Below are 25,407 nucleotides of genomic sequence, written 5' to 3'. Positions count from 1 at the left end.
TGCTCCAGGGGACCCCCAGCCCTCCCCCACCACCAGCCCCGCTGCCACCTCCGTCCTTCCACTCTCCCACAGTCGCTGTACACAATATAGATATTTATATATATAATCTATATATATATAAAACACAGACCGAAGGCCAGGCGGGTGCTGCCGGCTCCGTGTTGGAGCGGGTGCCCCCCACATCCCCCCCCCCCCCAATAAACACAATTCTTTTGTCACCTTCGGGAACCACGACCTGGTCTGGACACACGGGACAGGGACAGCAGGGAATGTACTTTTTTTTTTTTTTTTTTTTAATTATGGGGGTTTTTTGCTGTTTTCTTTTTTTTTTTAATTTTTTTTCCGTTTTTTTGGTTTTGTTTTTTTTTTTTTTTTTTTTTGGATGGTCGAGATGAGCTTATTGCAAGATTCCAGCTTCCTAGTCTAAAAAATAAAAATAAAATAAAAATAAGATAAACCCTTCCATAAAATCCATTCTCAACAATACATAAAAAAAACGCTCACAGTATAGCGCTGTATGTACAGGGACAGAGCCCCCCCCGGCCCCCACTGCAGGAAGGGCCGGGATCTGCTCGGAACTGGGGGGGCTCCAGCCAGGCCTGAGCCCATCTCTGGCATCCCCCGGGACCATCCGACCACCCCTGGGTTCTGCGGGACGGGCACAAGACCCCCCTAAGGTGGGACAGCCCCAGATTTAAGGCGAGGAGGGGTCAGACCCTGGGGCTGCAGGGTGACCCCTCCCTGGGGATGTGCCACCCCTGGGGTCACCCCTCGGATTCGGGGTTTGGCGGGTGGGGGGGGGGGGTCACTTATTAATGCAAAGGAAAAGGGAAAAATCCCCAAGCCCAGGCCTGGAATGTCAGGGGACGATGGGGGAGCACCAGGAAGGCCCCGCACGAGGCCACCGGCCCCCCAGGGGGGCTCCTGTACCCCCAAAGCATCGGGGGAACACGGAGCAGGGCGGAGGAGGAAAATCCATGGCACACGCTCCTCCTGCCCCAGCGCTGGCCAAACGCCCTCGGAGCGATGCCCACGGCTGGGCGAGCCCGGCCTGCCGGCTCCCAGCGCCCGGCGGTGCTCCCCGTGCCACCCGGCCATTCCCGCTGTCCCCAGTGCTGGCCATTGGCAGTGCCAGCCCTTCCCAGTGCTCCCAGTGTTCCCAGTGCCAGTCGTCTTCAGTGCCAGCCGTCCCCGGTGCTCTCCATGCCCGTGGCCACTCGGTGCTCCCAGTGCTGGCCATTCCTGCTGCTCCCTGTGCCTGGTGCTCTCCATGCTGGCCACTGCCTGCTCTCCCAGTACTGGCCATCCTCAGGGCTCTCCATGGGGGACATCCCGGTGCTCTCTGTGCTGGACATCCCAGTGCTCTCCATGCTGGTCATCCTCAGTGCTCTCCATGGGGGACATTCCAGTGCTCTCCACGGGTGACATCCCCCTGCTGTCCCTATGCTGGACGTCCTGATGTTCTCCATGCCAGCCATGCTGGTGCTCTCCATGCTGGACATCCCAGTGTCCCCATGCCAGCTGTCCCCAGTGCTCTCCTTGGCTGCATCCAGTTTCCTTTGCTGCTCACGGAGCCACCCCGGTGTCCCACGGGGAGGGCGATGACATCCGTCACATCCACGGTGACATCCGTGGCACGAGTTGAGGGGACAGGGTGAAGCCCTGGGCGCTCAGAGGGGGGTTGTGTCCATCCAGGCCCCCCGTGCCTGGGGCAGGGGGTGGCCGTGGGTGGCAGGTCCGGCTCCGTGACGTCCTGCAGCCGGGCTGGGAAGGAGTCCGTGCCCACGGAGCCGGTGGCACCATCGCTGTGTCCGGTGGCTCTGCCCACGGAGGGGACAATGGGGGCTCCTCAGGGAACCGAGCCTGGCTGGTGCGGGTCAGTCTGGCACCAGGAGGACCCGACAGGAATAACTCAACAAATAAAAATAAAAATAAAAATATTTTTTCTTAAAAAAAACAAAAAGAAAAACCCAAACAAACCACAAAAAAAAAATAAAAAAACAAACCAAACCAAAAAAAAAAAAAAAAAAAAAAAACAAAGAAAGAAAAGAAAAAAACCCGAACGGACGAGGACTCTGTATTTGGTCTAGAAATGTAAAAAGCAACGCCCCACCGGGACAGCCGGAGCTGCAGGGCAGGGATGGAAATCGGGATCCATCTCCCGGGCCAGCCCCGCGGGACGGCAGCGCTACAGCGGGGACTTCAGGCGGTGACAGGATCCTCGTCGGCAGCACCGACCCTCCCTGGGCACCATCCAGGCGATTCGGGCCGGGCGGGATCCGTGCCCGGGCCGCTCCCGCCCCGCGGAGCCGCTCCCGGTGTTTCGGTGTCGGTGCTACGAGACCAGGAGCGTCCAGACGACCGGCACCACCGCCAGCGCCGCCGGCGGCACCCTGAGGCTGCAGCAGGAGTTGTTGCTGGTGAAAATGGGCTCCGGGGATTCGTAGAGGGAATCGTCTGTGGAGAAGGAAGGAACAGAGGGAGGTTGAGCCGGTGGGGTGGCTGCGGTCTGGGCTGGAAGAGGGGGCGCGGTGATGCTTGGCACCCCGGGATTGGGATCTGGGAGCATTCCCGTGGCGATGAGCTGGGTGCTGACCCCTCCACAAATCCCAAAAGCGCAGCTGCCACCCCCCGGGAGCTGAGACGGGGACATCCGAGTGTGGCTGCGAGGGTGGGAATGCCGTGGGTGCTCCCCAGGGTGGGCTCCTGCCCTTTTACCGGGATTATGGAGCGCCACGTCCCCGTGTGCCAGAGGCAGGTGACACTGTCCGGGGGTTTAGCCGGGCACAGACCCGCTCGGGGCAGGGTCACCTTTTGCCCACAGCTTGAGGGTCCCGGCCAGGGCAGGCTGGAGCACACGGGGGACACAGGGGAACACACGGGGACACACGGGGGACACAGGGGGACACACGGGGGACACACGGGGGACACAGGGGAACACACGGGGACACATGGGGGACACAGGGGGACACACGGGGACACATGGGGGACACAGTGGGGACAGGGGGACACAGGAGGACACACGGGGACACAGGGGGGACACACGGGGGAAATAGGGGGGCACGGGGGACACACGGGGGAAATAGGGGGACACAGGGGGATACGGGGGGACACGGGGACACACAGGGGGCACAGGAGGGACACAGGACCCCATGTGGCCACTCCCCCGGCTCAGCTCGCTCCGGTTTGTCACTGAATTATGGAATTTTATGGACCTGGAGGCAGGACAAGAAGAGTTTGGTCCTGCCTGGGGATGTTCCAATGCTCCACCCACCTGATCCTCCTGTCCCCCCCAATTCCAGAGGGGAATTATCCTCATCCTCATCCTCATCCTCACCCTCATCCCCGTGCCAGGATGAGGTTTCCAGACTCATCCTAGGGTTCCCCCTCAGGGAACTCCCACCATCCCCCAGGCCTGTCTATCCCTTCCCTTCCCCTCTGCAAGACAGAACAAAATCCCAATATTATTAAAACACTAAAAAATAATATGGGCAGAGATTTTTTTCCCCCCTCATCCTGAGCGGAACATGATGAGATTTTACAGATGGTTCCGTTATGTTGGGTTTTATTTTAAAGCCACCAAAGGAAGGGAGGCGAGAGCCATCGGTTACCCGGTGACATTCCGCTGTCCCTGGGGAGAGCTGCTGCCATTTGCTAATTATACGTTAACAGGAGAAGAAAATTATTAATTTGTTTTTTTAAATGGCTGATTTATGCGAGTCGGAAAAGTAGCCACTGAGCAGGGATGATTATTGTTATTCATTTTTTTTCCCCCCTTATCTCTCTGTCTGGACAGTGCTGAGATGGCTCCAACAGAGCCGAGGGGCCCTGTCCCCATCCCTGTCACCATCGGGGTGCCACTCAAAGGCCACCACTCACCCCCAACCCATGGGCAGGACTTGGGGACCCCCCCAGGGACCCCCCCAAACCTCTCACTTACTTGTTGGCCGAACATAAACCTTCAGCTTCAGGCAGGGCCTGTCCACCGTGTTCGGGGGGGACGCGGCTGCGGGAGGAAAAGGGGACAAAGGGGGTGGGTTGTGGGGACAGCAGCAAAATGAGGGTCAGGGCACTGAATAAAAGTAATAAATACTGGGAGAAAGGGAGGAACCACAGAAATTATTGGGGTGATACTTCCTCTCAGGATGAGAAAATGGGATTATTTTTTATATATAAAAATACATTTAATTTCCTTTTTCTTTTTTTTCTTTAATCAAAGCAGGGATTTTTTTAGCCTTTCTTTTTTTTTTTTCTCCATTTTGGCACTTCATGCCATGGAGAGAAGGAGAAAGTGCTGAGCTGAGCAGGACCATGAGCATCCCAACTCCTCCACCCCAACTCCTCCACCCCAACTCCTCCACCCCAACTCCTTCATCCCAACTCCTTCATCCCAACTCCTCCATCCCAACTCCTCCATCCCAACTCCTTCATCCCAACTCCTCCATCCCAACTCCTCCATCCCAACTCCTCCACCCCAACTCCTTCATCCCAACTCCTCCACCCCAACTCCTCCACCCCAACTCCTTCATCCCAACTCCTCCACCCCAACTCCTCCACCCCAACTCCTTCATCCCAACTCCTCCATCCCAACTTCTCCACCCCAACTCCTCCACCCCAACTCCGCCACCCCAACTCCTTCATCCCAACTCCTCCATCCCAACTTCTCCACCCCAACTCCTCCACCCCAACTCCTCCACCCCAACTCCTCCACCCCAACTCCTCCACCCCAACTCCTCCATCCCAACTCCTCCACCCCAACTCCTCCACCCCAACTCCTTCATCCCAACTCCTCCACCCCAACTCCTCCACCCCAACTCCTCCATCCCAACTCCTCCACCCCAACTCCTTCATCCCAACTCCTTCATCCCAACTCCTCCACCCCAACTCCTCCACCCCAACTCCTCCACCCCAACTCCGCCACCCCAACTCCTCCACCCCAACTCCTCCACCCCAACTCCTTCATCCCAACTCCTCCATCCCAACTCCTCCACCCCAACTCCTCCATCCCAACTCCGCCACCCCAACTCCTCCATCCCAACTTCTCCACCCCAACTCCTCCACCCCAACTCCTCCACCCCAACTCCTTCATCCCAACTCCTCCATCCCAACTCCACCACCCCAACTCCTCCATCTCAACTCCTCCATCCTAACTCCATCCCAGCTCCTCCAGGGCTGTTGCCAACCTTCCACGGGGGTGTTATCTTTACCTTCCCATTTTCTTTTCCTTTTTGGTGCTGCACCCCATGGGGGGAAGGAGAAAGTGCTGATCTGAGTGACACCACGGGCATCCCACAGAATCCCATCCCACAGCATCCCATCCCACGGAATTCCACCCCATCCTGCTGCCTCCCATCTCCATCTCCAGGGCCAGCACGTGCCCTTGACCCACTCCAGAGGCACGAGCGTGTCCCGGCGCTGGTGGGTTAATGGATTCCAATCCGTGGGCTCGAGGAGGAGGTAATTTCTTTTCTTTCATGTCTGCTAAATACGGTTCCTCAAAGAGGCATAATTTCTAATGTTCCGCATGACGGGAATTCTAACCGGGTTAGCAATGATCAGCTTCCCATTTACTCCTGTGTAATCTCTCCCTAACGACATTAAAAAATAAAAATAAAAAAAAATAAAATAAAAGAGGGGAGGGGTGGGTTGGTGGTGGGGGGAAGAGAGAGAGTTGTGGCCGCAGTTATTGCACCGGTGACATTTTACGGGGGGGAAGAGAGAGGGGGGAAATGGTAATTTAATATAGATAAAAGGAACAAATTAAGTGGGCTGAAAACAGCTGCTTTAGGAAAAAGAGGAGGAATGATAAGGCAGAGGAGCATGGCCGTGGCTCCGGCGAGGGCAGCGGGATTGGGGTCGTGCTGCCTCCTTTGGGGTTGGGTTTTGGTTTTATCCCAGCACATGCTGCCAGCACTACTGGGTTATTTTTCCTCTCCCCCTCCTGCTCCTGTGGATGCTCTAGAGGTGGAAATTCCCTGCCAGGGGGCCTCAACCTGCAGCCAGCACCGGAGTTTCCTCCAGAGCGGGTCTAGCTGTTCAAGGGTCAGGTATGGGTGAGAAAGGGAGCCCAGATTCGGGACAGCACAGGGATAAATGGGGGAGCACAGGAATTGCATGGGAGAGCACAGGAACTACATGTGAGAGCATGGGAATTGCATGTAAGAGCATGGAATACATGGGAGAGCACAGAAATGACATAGGAGAGAACAGGAATACATAGCAGAATATGGGAATAGATGGGAGAGCACAGGAATTCCATGTGAGAGCACGGGAATTCCATGTGAGAGCACGGGAATTGCATGTAAGAGCATGGAATACATGGGAGAGCACAGGAATGACATAGAAGAGCACAGGAATAGATGGGAGAGCACAGCAATGACATAGAAGAGCACAGGAATTACATGTGAGAGCATGGAATATGTGGGAGAGCTCAGGAATTACACAGGAGAGCACAAGAAACCACGGGAGAGCACAGGAATATAAGTGAGATAATGGGAGAGCACAGGAACATATTGGGAGAGCACAGGAATTACATGTGAGACCATGGGAATATTTTTGAGGGCACAGGAATACACAGGAGATCCTGGAAACACTGTCTGGGGCTGGGGCCATTCCCAGTGCCATTCCCACTGGGATCACACCAGTGCCTCTACCCAGTCATGCTCACTCTCATACCCAGAGCTGTGACTCAACCCCAGCAAAAAGTTTCCATGGGATGTTCGCCCCGAGCTGGACACGCTGTAATTTTTGGGAGGTGGGGATTCTGCAGCATTTTGGGTCACCAAAGCAATCCCAAACCCATTCCCACCCCCACTCACAGATGTAGTAGTACTCGTGGCCGGGTCGGAACTCGAATCCCAGCGAGAAGGGGGTGAAGAGCTGGAACTTCTCGGAGAACTTGAGGGGCCCGTTGGGGGAGTCGGGGCGGTTGCACTCCCAGCGCTTGAAGCCGCGCTGCCGGTGGTCGCAGGACGCGTGGCCCTCGTAGTTGACCATGTAGAGGATGTACCTCTCCATCCGCTCCGGCAGCGGCTCCTCGTAGTGTGGGCAGTAGATGTCCAGGTAGTCGTTGATGCTCACCTCCACCGTGTAGTCCCCACGGTGGAACCTGCGGAGATGTTGGGTCGGTGGGTCACAAAACCGTTCTCGCTCATTTGGAGATCCCCTCCATGGAATCACGCAGAAGTTTGGGGTTGGAAGGGAGTTTGAAGATGGGTGTTCTGTTTCTGTGCTCTGCTTGGTGTCCTGGGAGGGAACTCTGACAAAGCTGCTCTTTTTGGGACTGAAAAGGCTCTTGTTTTGTGGGAATGAGCTGAGGAGAACCATTCATGGGAGATGGAGTGGTGCTTCCAGCAGATCCTGGACTCTCAGATACGAGTGGTTAAGGAGGGGCAGCACCATGGAATCCCAGGATGGTTTGGGTGAGAAGGACCTTAAAGCCCACCCAGTGCCACCCCTGCCATGGCAGGGACACCTCCCACTGTCCCAGGCTGCTCCAAACCCCAATGTCCAACCTGGCCTTGGACACTGCCAGGGATGGGGCAGCCACAGCTGCCCTGTGGGCCTCACCCCTCTGTGATCCAAGGCCTGATCCAACCCCAACACCCCCATTAACCTCCAGATTAACCCAAATACTCTTTGTTTCATGCCAGCAAACCAGCACCATTTGGCAGGAAACCACACAAAAATGATTATTCCCGGTGGTGCTGGCATCGCCGCAGCCCAGCACCACAATCCCGGTGTCAGTGGTGTTCTTGGCACTGATTATCCTAGAGATTAAAGGATTAGCAGCACTGGAGAACTCCATGGCACGTGCCAACAACCCCCCTCTATCTCCTTGGGGTGGCCCCTGTGACCCCCTCCCCAAATTCCAGCACCACAGCCGGAGGAGCTGAATGCCAAATTCGTGTTCCCTGCTGGCAGCTTGGATTCCCCTCCTCGCTGAGTGAGGTTTTTTCCTGATCAATTTAAGGTTCTCCCCCAAAACCGCGGCACTGCTAGGGACAGGGGTCACCCCACAGCTCCAGGGCTTGGCTGGAGGGGTCAGCACAACCTTGATGGGTTGGGGACAGTGACCACAACCCCCTGAACATCCCAAAGCAGCATCTCGGGGCTCCCAAACACCTCCCGAGGTTTTGGCAGCTGCTGATATGGCTTCAGCTCATTCAGAAACACCCCAAAAATGCATCCCTGTCCCTGCGGTGGGAGATGTGACCCCAAAAAGGGAAGGGGGGGAAGAAGGAAGGCAGTGTGGGGAGGGTGGGGGGTCCTGCAGCCCCCCTCCAGCTCATTACCTGCCTCATAAGCTCTCTGATCACACAGGGAACGCACTAATTAAGGAGCAGGGTTTCTCCCTCTCCTTCCCTCTCCTTTCCCGAGCCAGTTGTGCCAACCCTGCCCCTGGCAAGGTAACATTGGAAAATGTAAAATTAATACAAAGGGCTGGAATTTACAGGGAAACAATTTTCAAACGCACGGAGAACAATAAAAAATATTTAAAGAAAAAACCAACAAAAAAACCTTCTTCTCGCTGCCTTTTATTTTAAAAAAATTATTTATTTTAATGATCGTTACTGAAGTCCAAGCAAAGGCGGGAGGGAGCCCACGTATCAGGGGAATAATAATAGTAATAATAATTATATTTTTGGGAAAAAATCACTTTGAGGGTCTTCACCTGCCTGACAAATTGCTGAATTAAAGCTGATTAAAGCTGATTAATGGCCCAGACGGAGATGGGTGTGGGGGGGGGTAGCAGGGAGGGGGGCACCCTCCTTTGGGTGAGAGGGTCTGTAGGGACACCCAGCATGGTGCACCCACTCTGCATGGGGTCCTGGGCTCTCCCAGTGCATCCCAGTATGGCGCCATGGGATGGGGGCGATGTCAGCACCAGAGCCATGGGATGGGGATGATGCCACGGGATGGGGATGATGCCACGGGATGGGGATGATGCCATGGGATGGGGATGATGCCACCTCCAGGGATGATGCCATGGGATGGGGATGATGCCACGGGATGGGGACGATGCCACGGGATGGGGATGATGCCACGGGATGGGGATGATGCCATGGGATGGGGATGATGCCACGGGATGGGGATGATGCCATGGGATGGGGATGATGCCACCTCCAGGGATGATGCCATGGGATGGGGATGATGCCACGGGATGGGGATGATGCCACGGGATGGGGATGATGCCACGGGATGGGGACGATGCCACGGGATGGGGATGATGCCACGGGATGGGGATGATGCCATGGGATGGGGATGATGCCACCTCCAGGGATGATGCCATGGGATGGGGATGATGCCATGGGATGGGGACGATGCCACGGGATGGGGATGATGCCATGGGATGGGGACGATGCCACGGGATGGGGACGATGCCATGGGATGGAGATGATGCCACAGGATGGGGACGATGCCACGGGATGGGGACGATGCCACGGGATGGGGGTGATGCCACGGGATGGGGACGATGCCACCTCCAGGGATGATGCCATGGGATGGGGATGATGCCACGGGATGGGGACAATGCCACGAGATGGGGACGATGCCACGGGATGGGGATGATGCCACGGGATGGGGACGATGCCACCTCCAGGGATGTACCCCAGGACAACCCAGGCCTGGCAGCACACATTCCATGGACATCCCAGCTCCGGAGCTCCACACTCCCACCCTCTGGCACCATGGGGCCCCAACACAGGACATGTCACCCACCGAGCCTGGCTCCACCAGGTTGGGGTTTAACTGACAACTTCCCAGCACCATGACACTGCTGCTCCTTCCATGACAAGAGCAAGAATCCATCAGAGGGAAATTGTCTGGAATTGAAACCTTGGAGCAAGTGAATCCCCTTTGGCAGTACCCAACCCCTGTGTCCCCACACCATGCCAGGCAGGGTGGCATCTCCATGCTGGAAACACATTGGCTTCCCAAGTTTTTACTTTTTTGGATATTCACTGTGGAGGGGGAAAACTGAGAGGAGAGGCACCTGAAGGTGGAGACCCCTGACCCCTCCAGGGCAGAGCCAGCCAGGAGAACAAATCCCACACCCAAAGGCAAGTCCTGGTCCCCCAAACACAGCCAGTGCCTCAGTTTCCCCTCTGATTTGCAGCAGCATCCTCCCAAAATTCCCAAATTCGGGCAGCAACCCAGCGCAGGAACAAAGTGGATTTGTCTCTCCACACCCTGCGAGACCAGCCAGTGTCCCAAGGGTTAAATAATTCAGATTTTTCTTTCCTGAACAGCTTGAAAAGAGATATGATTGCGCCCGCTGGAATACGGGGAGGGGGGGATATTATGGATGGAAAAGAGCTATTTAAGCTGAGGAACGGTGTTGGCACATAAACAAATGGGTATAAACCGGCCATGAATAAATTGAGGCTGGAAATTAGGAGGTTTAGAACCACTGGGGGCCAGACAGGGCTCACGGGGGCAGAGGGGTGAGGGGGGAGACTGGGGCAGGGGGGCCAGGTATGGGGTCCCCCCCACTCCAAGGGCATCCGTCCTTGCGGGGCCAGGCGCTGAGAGACTTAAAATCTCCCTTCCGCTTTCATCTCCCAAAATCTCCTTCATTCAAATAGTCACAGCGTGATCAGGAGTAATAAGCCTATTACAGAGCAAAATAAAACACAGCAGCTCCCCCCCCACCCCCCCAAACAACCCCCCCCCCCCCCCAGCCCTCCCGGCCTCTTTGGGGCTGTTAAGCACAACCCGATGGAAATTCAGCTGTGGAACAGCCAATGTCACCCCCCAGCCCTGCAAAGGTGTCCCCTCCTCAGGAAATGGGGACAAAGCATCTCCCAGAGCTGGGAGGGGGGGTGGCAGGGAAGGATTCCTGGGGAGCAGGTGCCCACCGACCCCTTCCAGTGGTTCCTTTCTGCATTAATCCTGTTGCTCGGCTGGTTCCTGGCATGTCCGTGGCCGGCAATGGACTTCACGCCGGGAGCGTTTAAGCCGGTTTTCCATCTGTTTCTCCTTCTCCTTGGGCAGCGGGAATCACTGCCGAGCCCGAGCCCGGCATCATCCCGAGGGATGAAAACAGCAATGCTGGGCAGGAGCTGGATGTGGCCATCGAGGGGAATTTGGGCCCTGTGCTGGTCCCAGTGTCCTGGTGGCTGATCCCTATTCCCTGCTCAAGAGGCAAAAGCCACTGATGGAGCTGGGAGGGGATGGAGCCGGAGCTGGATGCACCTCGACACCTGTGCCCACCCAGTTTTGGTCCAGCGGGTTTGGCCACCCCACACCCCATCCCACTGCCTCATTCCACCATGGGCTGGATTGATTTTAACCGTGTTCCCAAATATTTTCCGTGGGGGAGAGCAAACGTCCCCAGCACCGGCACCTCCTAAACTCCCTCCAGGCTGTGCCACTATGGCCAAGCCCTGGAGCTGGCAGGGATGAGATGGCATTTTGGGAATGCCCCATCCCCATCAACCCCAACCCCCGGGATGGTGTCAGTGACAAATCGCAGTCCCTGGTGGCTCTGGCGTTGTCCTTGGGGCCACAGTGGGACGGAGCGGGGACGGCGTCGTGGCTCACGGAGCGCCGGTAATGCGGTCCAGAGGGCTCCCGCCATACACACAGCACCTAAATTATTTAATTTCTCCAAACTGCTGCACCTTTATAAATCATTAAAAGCTCCTTTTGATCTGTGTTAATGAGGTTTCCTGAGTGCGGGGCTGGGAAATGCTTCGGCGCCAGAAAGCGACGCCGCTGATTAAAAAAATAAAGAGGGGGCGAGCGGGAGCGTGGGGGGCAGGACGGGCACGGGCAGGGGGAGGGGGGCACGGGGAGGTGGGCACGGGGCACAGGGGCTCCCCAGGGCCCAGCCAGGCACTGGAGGGGCTTTAGGGATGCCCGTCGTGTTTATGTTCTTTCCCTTCCTTTTCTCTTCCCCTCCCTTCCCTTCTCTTTTCAGTTTCCCTTTCCAGTTTTCCTTCCCTTTTCTCTCTCCTTTTCCCTTTCCTTTCCCCTTTCCCGGAGCTTTCCAGCCAGGGAATCTGGGAAACACGCTGGTCTCAGCTGCCACCACGTCCCTGGGGAATGCCGGTGCCGACCAAACCACGAGCATGGCTGGGGCTGTTGGTCCTCCTGATGCTCTGGGAAACAATTCCCTGTTTGGGGAGCAGCAGAATGGGATGAAACCCACACAGGGATGTCACTGGGAGCCGTGACTAGTGGGAGTGTCCAGTTCCAGCGGTGCCACCATCGGTGACCCCGTCGGTGACACCGTGGGAGCGCCGTGGCGCCGGCCCTGACAGCTTTAATGTCGATATTTATCTCGGCTCCCAACCTCCGAGCCCAGCTCCATATTCAGGAGTTCAATCACCCCGATCAGGAATGGCGGTGACGGCTCTGCCGATGGCAGCTGGGTATGGCCTTTACATCGGCTGAACAGCCCTGGAGTGCTCCGGCCAGGGACAGGGGTGGGGACAGGGATGGCACAGGGATGGGTATGGGGACAGGGATGGGGATGGGGTGGGATGGGGCAGGGGTGGAGACAGCGATGTGAATGGGGAAAGACATACGATAAAATAGACAGGGACAGGGATGGAGATGGGGATGGAGATAAAAACTGTTAATAGGGACAGGGATGGGAATGGGGACAGGCATGGGAACGGTGATAGAGACAGGGATGGGGTGGGGATGGAATGTGGATAGAGAGAGGGACAGCGATGGGGATGGAGATGGGCACAGGGATGGGGATGAGGACTGGGGCAGGCATTGCGGGTAACGAAAACAAATTCCATGCAGAACCAGGGGACACTTCCCTAGCCCTGGCACCCCTGGAGGTGGTCAGGGACCAGCACTGCCCCAGCTGGAGCAGGGGAGCAGCACCCCCAGCCCGGCTCAGCCTGGCCCTGCCGGAGTTCACCCCTCCATTGACGGATATTTCCCTTTCTCTCCTTTTAAGGTAAATGACAGAAAATCCCAGGACAGCCATCAGCCTCCGAGGTAACCTCGTCCCGCCTCGGCCGCGTTCCCACAGGATTCAGCGGCTCCTGTTACCTGGGGCAACGGCGGGGAAATGACGGCTGGCATCTAAATTGCCATCATTATACTCCAGAGCCAACACTCCCCATTTACACTTTATTGTCATCTTTCGCTTTAGGGAGATGCTGAGATATTACAGGATGGGGTGACAGAGCGGGATGAGATGGGATACACGAGGAGAGAGGCACGGAGATAAATGGGGACCCCCGGAGCTGTTATTTCAGCCTGATTGCGGATCCAGAAGCAGAGCCGAGCCCGATCCCGCAGGCTGTGGGGAGGCTTTAATGCACAGAAGAAAATAAAATTTGTTTAAATGCAAGCGCCAGCCTGGCGGGGCCTGGGCACGTGGTACCTGGGAGAGGATTCCCACCAAAGCGGTGCAGAAAATGCTGCGGAAGCAGCTCAGCCTCCTCCGGCTGTGGGAATACTCGTGGAGTAACGGGAACTGATCCTCACCCACAGCTGGTACTGGGCTGTGGCTGGGAGCACACTGTGGGGCTGTGGGGCTGCACCCCTGGTACTCCTTTGTGGGGCTGGTACCCCAATATTGGACAGGTATCTCGTTGTAGGGCTGGCATCCCATTCCATCTCCTGCACCCCACTGCACCCCATTCCAGGGCTGGCACCCCACAGCAAGGCTGGTATCCCATTGTGGGGCTGGCACCCCACTGAGGGGCCATTCCAAGGAATCTCCTGGGCACCCCAAAGCAAAACCTGTTCTTGGTTCTCCAAACTCCGAGTTCATTCTCCCTACCCATCCCACTTTTTGTCAAGTTGCACAAAGGAAATGCAAAGCCAAACTTGGGGTATCACCCTCCCATCCCCATCCCCACATGGGGACTGCAGTGAGACAGGGCTGGGGAGGCTGCTGGGGACAGCAGGGGGAGGAACGGAGCCTTTCAAGTGGTTACAGTGAAAAAAGAAAGAGAGAAAAAAGCAAAGAGTTCAAAAACTGAGCAGCTTTCCAAGGAAGAGCCAGGGCAGCTTCGCCCTCAGCCCCACGGGATTTGGATAGGGATTGGGATCAGGACTGCATCGTGCGAAGGATTGGGGCTGGGAGATTCCTTCCCACATAATACCTCCCTGAGCGGGACCCCAGATCTCACAGTGCCTGGGATAAGCCCAAACCAGAGCCACCACCCCATGGATGCACCGGGAACTGGGAGTTCCACATGACCCAGCACGACACAGACACGCTGGGTGGATGGATCCTGCCATGATGCCAAGCATGGATCAGACAGGTTTCTCCCTCAGACTCATGACATCACCCTCTTGTCCAGAAAAAAACACTGGTGTCAGTCGGAAACCGTGGTTTTGGCACACAAATATTCCATTTCCCACGTGCCACAGCCTATCCAGGGGACGAACCTGCTCCCCAGGCAGGTGAAGCCTCTTATCAGGGAGCTCTACCCTCACCCCACAACCAAGGCTCCCTGGAACTTCTCCAGCTGCTGCAATTCCCACCACTCACCCCTCATTAGCATGGATGCTCGTTAGCCCAGCGCTGAGACTAATCAATACTGCCATTAACCGACTCCCTGGAATTAATGCGCTTGAACCTGGCAGGCCGCAGGATATTGGTCATTTTTCCACTTAACCTGGCAGGAGGAGTTTTTCCCTTTGCTGGTGGCAGTGGATGATGGAGGGAAGCTGGAACAGTTCATCCCTACAGCTCCTGGCTGCTGGTTGACCACCAGCTTTGGGTTCACCACCACTTTTTGGTCATCTCAATGTTGTGGGATGTTCCCAAACCATCATCAATACAGGGGAAGGGCAACCCTGTCCTAAACCATGAGGTTGGAGACCCTGGAGAGGGCTCTGGGGTCTCCGTCGCAGCATGGGGACACCCAGATCGTGACCCTCTGGTGCCACCCCATTCCTGCGGCTGCTCCATCCCTTCTGCCCCAGGTTCCTGGCCCCGGAGCCCTGGGCAGGCACAGCTGAGCTGATCTCCTGGGCACCCCAGAGCCACCCTCCCCTGCTGCTCCCGCCGCCTCGCAGCGCCTCTGGCTAAACAGAGATCAGAAATGTTAGATCTTTCTTAACATCTCCTGCCAGCACTGTCAGTGGCCCTCTCCAGAGTACCAGGGCCCTCTGTTATGTAAACACAGCACATTCTCTGTCAAAGATTAAAAAAAAAAAAGCCTCATTTGCACATAAAAGCAGCCTCTGCACTAGTTACGGGCACTGTGGCATGTAAGGAAGACTGTAGGTTAAATTCAATAATAAAGTGGGGCGGCACAGAGGTCCCGCTCCAGCTCCTTCTCCCACAGCCCAACCCTGGCTGCTCCAGCTGGACCTGCGGCCACCAAGCAGTGCTGGCCACGAGCCCCTGGGCTGGGGACTGAGAAGGCACCGTGAGCCCAGGGCTGGGCTGTGGGTGAGTGACCCCCAGGCCCCTCACTGCACCATGCCAGGCCACCCTGAGACCCCACCCTAGTGCTCCTCTGTGACCCCTTCATGCTCATGGCACCCCAGACTCCATCACCTCCATCTCCTCCCCTTGGCACCCCATCCAGAGCAGGGCACATCTGTCCCCACACATTTTTGGGAGCTGGCACTGCCCTCACACCCCAGCCATCACCTCGGAGCCGCTCCCGAGCCACCAGGAACCACTCAGATCATGAATGTGACACGGTGGATGTGACATCCCTTGCAGCCAGCCGTTGGTGACGCAGTGCCCACTGTGCTGGGATGATACCGGGGGGTGGGGGGGGGGGTCTCCAGCCGTGGTTGCCCCTCCCAGGGAGTGCCAGCGGCTCCGGGGATGGCGGCAGCCAGCCGGGCCCGCAGCCGGATCCGCACAAATCGAATCAGAGCAGAAACTCAACTGCCGGAGAGATGAGGGCTGGGAAGTGTCACAGTAATTGTGTTAGTGCCAGAAGAGCCACGGCTGCTCCGGGAGCCAGGGGGCGAGGTGAGCACGGTGGGATGGGCACAGCAGGATGGCACAGAGCAGTGAGCACACAAGGGTGGCCACAAGAGGATGGCCACGATGGGATAGGCACAGCAATGCCAGCACAGGGGCTTGCTGGACACCCAGCTCTGTCAGGCCCTGTGGGAGGAGTGATGGTCCAAGAGGGATCAAGATGAGGGCAAGCAGACTCAGACAGCAGCAGAAGGGGCAGAACCAGGTGCCAGGAGGGGTCATGGCAGCATATGACAGTGAAGGTGACAAGGGCACAGGGCTTCAGAGGGAGGTCATACATTCCCAGATCACTGCGTGTCACACATGACCCCACGGCTATCAGCCCGGCACGTGACCCCACAAACACCAACCTGGCACACGTCCCCATTTACACCAGGCTGGCACACATCACCCCACGGATATCAGGCTGGCATGTATGACCCCAAAAACACCAGCCTGGCACACGTGACCCCACAAACACCAGGCTGTCACACGTGTCCCCACGGACACCAGCCTGGCACATGTGACCCCACAGACATCAGACATGACCGCACTAACCCCAGGCTGGCACACGTGTCCCCACGGACACCAGCCTGGCACTCCTGTCCCCGTGCTCACTCAGCCCTGTGCGCACCAGCCCCGCTCACGTCCCCGCTGCCGTCGGGCGCCGCACGTCTCTCGCAGCCAGACACAGGGCACGTGCCAGCCGTGCACGGGACCACGCGTGCTCATCCGTGCTCCGGTGGCTCACGCTGAGTGCCCTAATTACCGCGTCTGGCCAGGCGGGCGGGCGCTGATAACGGGCACGGGACGGAGCTGCTGGGGGTTATCAGCCGGTGACAGCCGGGCCCCCCGCCGCCCGCGCCGGCTCCGCGCTGGGACAGCCGGATCAAGGCGCCCTTTGGGGGTTTCCAGTGGGGGATGGGGTAAACAGCCCCACCAGGGGTGACCTCATTAGCACGGCCGAGCCCCAACATCGTTGTGGCTGGGCCTGGCATGTTGCAGGCAGAGCGTCAGGATGTGGGGTCACCGACGGCACGGTGTCGGTGCCAGCCTCTTGTCCCGTCTGCTGTCACCTCCCTGCTGTCCTGGGGGTGAGGAACAGCCTTTCCTGGGGTGCCCCATCCTGCCGGTCCCACTGTCACCAGGCTGGAGGGAGATTTTGGGTGTTCCTGGTGTTGCGAAGGGCCGGGTGGCAGCAGGAAAGGGAGCTGAGGAGACAGATCAGTGTCACACTCTGGTCAACGAGCCAAACCAGCCACTGTCCTGGAGCTCCCCAGAGCCATTCCATTGGTCTCATCCCAGAGCCGCACCCGGGGACGGCACAGTCCTGCACGATATCCACTGCTTCTGTGCCTCAGTTTCCCTGCCCCAGGGCTGGATCTTCCTGCACGGCGCAGATCCAGTGACAAACAGGGACCACATTCCGCATCCCAAGAGGCTAAAGACACACAAATTAACATGGATAAACACGGATTGGTGCTTTATTTCACTCGTTGGCCACTCTTATTTTCAGCTGGCGGCCGAATTCTGGGTAGTGGTGGGATGGGGGGTTGGCGGCAGCACCGGTGACTCTTTAACCTTGGAACACTTGGACCGGCAGGGAATTTGGGGCGAGCGGCGGCGGTAATTTGATCGGCGGGAGCCGGGCGAGCGCCGACCCCGCAATCACCGGGAAAACGCCGACGCGGTGGAAATCGTCCGCCACTGCCCAGCGGGACATCACAGCGGGGCAAGGCGGGCACGGGGACACGGCTCGGAAGGACAGGCACAGCAGGCATGGGGCAGGCACCTGCCTGTCACCCCGCAGCCCCCTGCCTCTGTTCAGTGCCACCCTGGCATTGCCAGGGGACACCGGGCGGGCTCCAGACCCGCGGTGACCCCCGGCCAAAGGACGCCACTGTCCCCCTGTCCCAGCAGCCGTAATTTATCACACCCGGCCCTGACAGCTCCCTTTGACGGGGTCTCCGGGGGGGCCGAGCGAAGCCTTTTGTCTGTCCAACAATTAATTATTTCCTGGCTAATGATGAACTCCGACTTGCCAAGCAGGGAGCAGCTGCGTGTGGGAAGGAGCCGGCCCCTCCCTCACCCCACTGTGCCCCCTCCCCACCTCCTTCCCCATGGCAGGGTGGGACGTTGGGGTACCCAGGGACAAGGCTGGGCTGTGGGACCCCCTCCCCTGCATCTCACCATCCTTCTCATAGGCATGCTGTCACCCAAAAAGGGCACCCCAAAAGCAGGGGGATGGTGCTGGGCTGGCAGGATGGGTGCCCCTCTGGCAGTGCTGGCAGGTGGGTGCTGAGCTGGCAGTGCTCTAAGTGCCAGTGGCGGCAGCCCCGGAGCGCTCCAGGAGCAGATAACCGGCTGATGGGGCTGAGCTAATGGAGAAAATCCATTTAGGATCACTCGATACTCTCCCCTGGGCTTTCATTACACCTCAGGGCTCCGCAGGGCACCGTGCCCCGAGCTGGCATCGGCCAGCCCAGATCCCATCGCTGGCAGCTGGATATCTTGGCAGAAGGGAAGGTGGGATGTGGGGAGGAATGAGGGGGAAGGATAGTGGGGGAGAAATGAGGGAAGAAGTGCAGGGATGCAGGAAGAGATGTGCATGGGGAAGAATGAAGGAAGAGACGCAGGAAGAGATGTAGATAGGGATGTGCACGGGAAGGGATGCAGGGAGTTAGGAGCATGGGGAGGGATGTGCATGGGAAGCGATGCAGGAAGGGACGCTGAGCTTTGTGCACAAAGCCTGCGGCCCTGAGCTTGCAGCTGCATAACGCCAGCAATCCCTGCGAGGGACAGGGACAAACTGAGGTGTGATGGGGCCTCGCCCTGGAGCAGCTCCCAAGAAGCCAGGCCTGGCTCAGTGCCACAGGCAGGAACAGGGACCCCTGGGGCTGTGGGCACTCAGGCTGGGCTCCCCGTGGTGGGAAAGGCGACAGAGCCATGAAAAGAAGTAAAATAATTATCGGGCACTGGCGGCTCTGGCTCCCGCCCGGCGCGTTCTGTTTAAGGCTAGTTAATAGCCAGTGTTCTCTGGTTAGGCCTGAATGACATTTCCAGAGTTATAATAACTGAGCTATTACTCGCCGTATTGATGCATTCCCCCCGCCGGCAGCGGCTCATCCCGCGCCGTGCCGCCCGGCCGCCGAAAGCTCCTTTAGTCAATAGCACTTCTATTTTTCATTACTCCCTGGAAATGTGGCTCTTGGAAGCTCATCCGTCATTCAATTACGCCCTGGTTCAGTCCTATCATACACGTGTCATAAAGTTCCTCAGATCTGAACTGCTGTTAATTTTCTGCGCCATCCCAAGGGGATGCCCGGGACGTGCCTGGAAAGCAACCAGGCAGCCGAGGGCATGCCGGGTACGGGCGCTCCCGGGAGCGGGGGCTGCGGCAGTGCCGGGGTGCCCGGGCACGGCGGGGTCCAGAACCGGAGGGGTCACACCAGAGCTCGGACATTGTCCCTTCCCCACGGTAGCGGCAGCGGGCCTGGCGCTGCACGACCTTGGCAGCGCTGGGAATTTATTTCCTGGGGTTGGTTTATTCTTTTATCAGGTGTTGGTTTAACAGGGTGAGCTCCCCCCCTTCCCCTTTAATCCTATCGGCATCTGTGTTCGGCACGTCCATACCCAGAATAATCACCTGCCTGGCAGATTTGTCACTTCTCCAGATGTAATCGGGGAACTTTTCCTTATTTTTTTTTCTTTTCTTTTTGAAACTCTCCTTATTTTCTGTTTCTTAGAAGCTGCAGCTCACGGCAGAGGTGGCTGCTCCAGGCAGTACCTGTTCCAGGTCACCCTTCCCAAACCCAAGGGTTTGCTTTGCTCAGCTCTGCTCTCCAGCTGGGTTTAGGCTGAGGGGAGGATGACAGGGCAGTGGTACAGAGTGGATACCAAAAGCTGTGCCATGATGGCTGTTTCTGCCATCCTCTGCTGCCAGGAGCGCACCTGGATGGGTGCAAACCCTGAGCCAGGTAGGAAAACGGGCACAGGATGAGGCTGGAGGACGTCAGGGATGGGGGATGCTGAGTCAGGGGGATGCCAGGTGAGGAAGATGCCAGGCTGGGAGGACGCCAGGACAGGGGGACGCAGAGGTTGCTCACAACATGTCCCTGCACGGATGCCAAGGACCAGCAGGTCCTTCACAGCCTTAAAAACTCACACCACCCAAGAGCTGATGTGGATCCTGCTCCCCTCCACCCCCTCCTGCTTTCCCACCACGGAGTGCCTGTGGCTCTCTCCCGGCCAGGCCTGCCCTGGGGATCCCTGCCCGTGCTCTCCTGTCCGGGGAGTCCTGTCCAGTCCCTTCATCAGTGCCTGGGTGGTCTCAGCCACTCCACGTGGCTTCCCAGCAGGACAGTGACCTGGTCACTGTCCTGCTCCTCCACGCTCCGGTCCCACAGGGCCTCCCATGCGCTGCTGTCCCTAAGCCAGGACGGACACACGCCCGGGTGGGACAGACACACGCCCCGCTGTTTGTGAACACCCTGTCACTTGTCAGCCCCTGGGATATCCACTCTCCTGCCTGGCCCTTTCCTGCTCCTTGGACAGCTCCAGCCACGCCGAGGCTCTGAAGGCATTGATAAACAAACATTCCCATCAGGAGGATGTGCCAGGAACAGCCCAGCCACGAGGCTGCCACGAGGCTCTCCCAGCCCCGTGACAATCACCAGACTCTCAGTCGTGCTGGAACAGCCTCTAGCCCAGCTCTGATCCGGGAAACTGAGGCAAGGAAGGGCGTGTGGATGTGCAGGCTGGGCAGCTCCGAAGCATCCCATGCCCACGGGCCCCCTGTGCCAGCCTGGCATTTCCCTGCTCCCCTCCCAGCCCAGGCTCCTGCTTCGCTCTGGGCACGGCTAATGACCGGCCTAATTGATCTCTGACGAGGCACCAGAGATCGATGCTGGATCCCGCTCCAGGCTCAGCGAAAAGCCATTTCTCCTGCCCGGCCGGGCAGCACCGCCCCTCGCCCGCAGGGAAGCGCCCATCGATCGGGGCAAGGATCGATCGGGTGGAGAGGGGATGGAGGGGAGGGCGGCCACCCCCGCCGAGGGGACTGCGGGGAGCACCCCTGAAGCTTTTTGCTTCAGCCCCGGGCCACCGCAGGCTCCAGGAGCTCCCCAGGTACCCAGCGTGTCCGGGCGGAGCCACAGAGGAGGCTCCTTGTGGCCATTCCAGATGACACGGGGCACAGCCAGAAGCCGGGGGACTCCTCCCTGGCACCTCCGCCGCAGGGCCTCCCTACCGGTGCCCCGGGTAGGGAGGGGGCAAACAGAAGCACCAGCGGTCGCGGTGAGGTCACAAGTGCCAGCAGATCCACACTGATTTCCTCGCCTGACTCTTCCCCCCTTACTCCTTCCCTTTGTGTCCCACCGGCCAAATTTGACCTAATTTGGTGCAACCGCCGGGGTCTTCACTTCTCAGTGCCTCCCTCCTCCCTTCTCTTTTCACTGGGGTTTAAGCCTTTTCACTTCGTCCATTCACTCCAAGACTAATCAGATTAAAGCCCTGCCCGGGGTGCTGCCTCCCCTCGCACAGATTCACCTCCTTATCCCCCCTCCCCTCGCTTCACCCCCTTTTTCCCCCCCCCGTCAGGTTTTGGCAGCCAACTCCAAGGTTCGAGCATGGCTATGCCAGGGGTCAGTGGTGCCCTTGTGTGTGTCCCCAGGGAAGGGCACAGAGTGGGGATCTGGGGGGACACAAGGGGGAACATTCTTCTGGAATGATGGGGGTGCAAAACAGGGATGAAGAGGGTGGCAGGATGGGGGTGAAGGGAGTGGCAGGACAAGGATGAAGGCAGCACCAGCCACAGGTCTCCAAAGGCATCCTGCTCTTTGAAGAATCCCTCCTCCTCCTCAGCCTGGCTTCACATCCCAGGTGGGGCTAAAGGAACATTTAATTCAGGAGAAATTGAGGAAAAAAGGGTACTTTTTTACTTTTTCCTCTCTTTTCACCCAGAATCATGAGTGGATGAGGGGTGAAGCCAGGACCACGGTACCCACCCTGGAGCCCCCCAGATGCCCACAACATCCAGAGAGAGACTGGGGTCACCCACCAGCTCCCAAACCCTGGGACCCTCCACTCCACAGCAGCTCTGGGCAAGGAACAACTCCCCACAAGAAACTTCCTGGCCTCATCCCACGTGCTCCAGCCCCAAAAAACACCCAACACCCCCACCTAAACCTTAACCATGGATTTCCATTCCCCTTGGTCCAGTCCTGCACACAAACGCATTCGCCACGGCCCCCTCCCCGCCAGGGATTGTATGCAAAGGCGGAGAGGGGGAATGAATAATTCATCTCCGCTGTCTTTCAGAATTACACTGTGGAAAAATAAATCTGAGACTACTATATAAAAAATAAAAAATTAAAATAAAGGAGAAAGGAGCCGGAGGCGCTGGGAGGCAGCGCTCGGTTCGCGGCCCCCGCGGCCGGAGTGGGATGCGGGGATGAAAAGCGCCGGCGCGTCGTGGCTCCTCTTCCATTGAGCGACTCCACATTCAGGTCCGTGCGGAAACCACCGGAATCCCTTCCTGTGCTTTGTTCTGCGGCCCTTTCAGCGGGGGCTTACGGGGCTGGGGAGGGGGCTGTGGGGAGGGGGAGCACAGAGCTTGGGGGGGGGGGGGGGCCCTTTGAAGAAACCCACTCATGCGTTCAGCTGGTTGAGTTCAAGGGGCAGCGGGTGGGGGGAGGAGGGGGGGGGTCTGCTGGGTGAGAGGGGGGCTGTCCTGGTCGGGGGGCTACACTGGGGTGAGCAGGGGTTGGGGGGCTGCCCTGGTCATGGGGCCGCCCTGGGTGACCGGGGGGGCTCCCCTGAGGCCAGCAGAGGGCTGTTCTGGTGATGGGGGGGCTGCCCTGGTCACGGGGCTGTCATGGGATGAGTCAGGGACTGCCCCAGGTGAGTGAAGGGCTGCCCTGGCCGGGGGTCCAGTGTATCCAGTGTATCCCCCCGACTCAGCCAGAACCCCCTCAACACCACCCTGCAGTCCCAGCACGAAGGAGGGAGCTCTGCCCCATCCCAGAGGGGTCCCAGCTGGGTTTTGAGCTCTGCCCTGACCCCTCCTGGTTCCCAGAACACCCTGAAAGGGACCAACAGTGCCCACATCCCCCCTCGCAGCTGGCAGGGGCCACGTGCTGCCGCGCAAACGGGGAGGGGAGGAAGCGGGAGGCACTTTAATTTGGCTATTTAAAAATAAAGAAATAACGCAGGCTTTGAAAGCCCGGAGGGGTCCCAGCGGAGGGACCTCATCCCCCCTTCAAAGGCCGCCTCTGCTTTCTTCCCCCCGCTCGCAGCACACAAAGGTGCACGAGCACTTTCGTCTCTGTGGAAAGACCTTTTTAATTGGTTCCAGGCAGAAGGTTAAAATCTCTCCCCTTCCCTGTGCGCTTGGCTAAGAGGGGAAAGGGGGGAAAAGGGGGGAGGCAGGGAGGAAGGGTTGTAGGGAGGCAAAACAACTCTGCCCAGCATGAAGGGGCTGAGCCGGGGGGCACCCGGGGCCAGTGTCCCCAGCATGGGGTCCAGGGTCACTGAGGGTGACAGGGACCCAGGTGTGAGCAGGGGAGACCCAGGGGGCTGCGGTGGGGGCACTAAGGGGGCTGTGCCAGCCTCTGGGGCAGGAGGTGCTCCTGGGAAAAGGGAGATGCTCAGTGTGAGGTTGCCCGGTGCTGCATTGGGAATGAAGGGTTTGAGGTTTTCTGCTGATTCCCAAAAAAAAGTGGGTGAAAACATGGTGCCTAGGGAGGAAGCTGGGCAGAGCAGGAAGGCACCCACGGGGCTACTCCCTCCTCCACATGTCTCCCCATGACCACAGAGTACCCTTGGCACATCCCCACCCACAGCAGGGTGACTCAAGGATGGCATCTGGGAGCATCCACAGGGAAAAAACACATGGAACATCCAGATGGAACATGCCCAGCCCTTGCCATACCCGTTCCTACCCCATGTCACTGCCACTGACATTATCCTCCCATTCCCGCCATCCTCCTATCCCTGCCATCCTCCTGCCACTGCCATTCTCCCAGCCTTGCCATCCCTCCAATACTGCCTGCTATTCCTGCCATCCTCCCAATCCCACCATCCTCCCAGCCCTGCCATCCTCCCAAAGCTTGCCATCCTCCCAGCACTGCTATCCCCCTATTCCTGTCATCCTCCTATCCCAATCCTCCATCCTCTACCCCAATACTGCCATCCTCTTGGTCCTGCCAGCCTCCTATCCCTGCCATCCTCCCAGCACTGCCATCCTCCCAGCACTGCCATCCTCCCAAATCTTGCCATCCTTCCAATACTGCCATCCAGCTATTCCTGCCATCCTCCCAATCCCATCATCCTCCCAGCACTGCTATCCCCCTATTCCTGTCATCCTCCTATCCCAATCCTCCATCTTCTACCCCAATACTGCCATCCTCTTGGTCCTGCCATTCTTCTATCCCTGCCATCCTCCTGAGCACTTGGGTTTCCTTTCACGGAAGGGGGAGCTGAGAAAAACGCATCAATTATTGAGCCGGGGCGGCGAGCCCGCCGCGTCCCCCTTGCTGATGCCGCTCAGGTAGAGCCGCGCGAGCCGCAGTCAGACACCTCTAACACGATTAAGCTGCAGGGCTCTGCCAGCGCGATTCAAGGTCAACTTCTCTGAGGCTGACAAAAGGCACGGCGGGCAGCGGCTCCCCCCGCCCCCGCCCCGGGCGGCAGCACGCTGGGGACGGGCACCAGCAGCCCCGAGAGATGGCACCGGGACACGGGGAGCGCCAGGGCAGGATGGCAGGCATCCCATGGGGATGGGGATACAGTGGTGGGGCTCCCAGTGGGATCAGGGTGCTGTGCTGGGGCTCCTGCTGGGATGGGGATGTAGCAGAACACCCAGAGGGATGGGGATGCCATGCTGAGGTTCCTGCTGGGATGGGAATGCAGTGGTGGAGCTCCCAGTCTGGTCAGGGTGCAGCTATGGGGCTCCTGTCAGGATGAGAATGCCATGCTGGGGCTCCCCATGGGATAAGGATGCTATGCTGGGGTTCCCCATGGGATGAGGATGCTGTGCTGGGGTTCCCCATGGGATGAGGATGCCATACTGGGGTTCCCAGTGGGATGAGGATGCCGTGCTGGGGTTCCCCATGGGATGAGGATGCTGTGCTGGGGTTCCCCATGGGATGAGGATGCCGTGCTGGGGTTCCCCATGGGATGAGGATGCTGTGCTGGGGCTCCCACTGGGATCAGGGTGCCGTGCTGGGGCTCCCCATGGGATGAGGATACTATGCTGGGGTTCCCCATGGGATGAGGATGCCATACTGGGGTTCCCAGTGGGATGAGGATGCCGTGCTGGGGTTCCCCATGGGATGAGGATGCTGTGCTGGGGCTCCCACTGGGATCAGGGTGCCGTGCTGGGGCTCCCCATGGGATGAGGATGCCGTGCTGGGGCTCCCACTGGGATGAGGATGCTGTGCTGGGGTTCCCCATGGGATGAGGATGCCGTGCTGGGGTTCCCCATGGGATGAGGATGCTGT

General features: G+C 58.3%; 1 protein-coding gene across 1 annotated transcript in view; it reads right to left on the bottom strand.

The window, feature by feature from the left end:
- Positions 1-266: 266 nt before the first annotated feature.
- EFNA2 (ephrin A2) overlaps positions 267-25,407 on the bottom strand; it is a 41,533-nt gene continuing 16,392 nt past the window's right edge. The window contains exons 2-4 of the mRNA XM_062510371.1: positions 6,819-7,108; positions 3,941-4,006; positions 267-2,457 (exon numbers count right to left, since the gene is read on the bottom strand). Of these exons, the coding sequence (XP_062366355.1) occupies positions 2,336-2,457; positions 3,941-4,006; positions 6,819-7,108 (478 nt within the window). The 3' untranslated portion in view covers positions 267-2,335. The remainder of the gene's footprint in view (positions 2,458-3,940; positions 4,007-6,818; positions 7,109-25,407) is intronic.

The sequence above is a fragment of the Cinclus cinclus genome, chromosome 28 (assembly GCF_963662255.1).
Source record: "Cinclus cinclus chromosome 28, bCinCin1.1, whole genome shotgun sequence".
Taxonomy (NCBI): Eukaryota; Metazoa; Chordata; class Aves; order Passeriformes; family Cinclidae; genus Cinclus; species Cinclus cinclus.
Note: the sequence above shows the minus strand (reverse complement) of the source record. Positions and strands in the feature narration are given on the sequence as shown.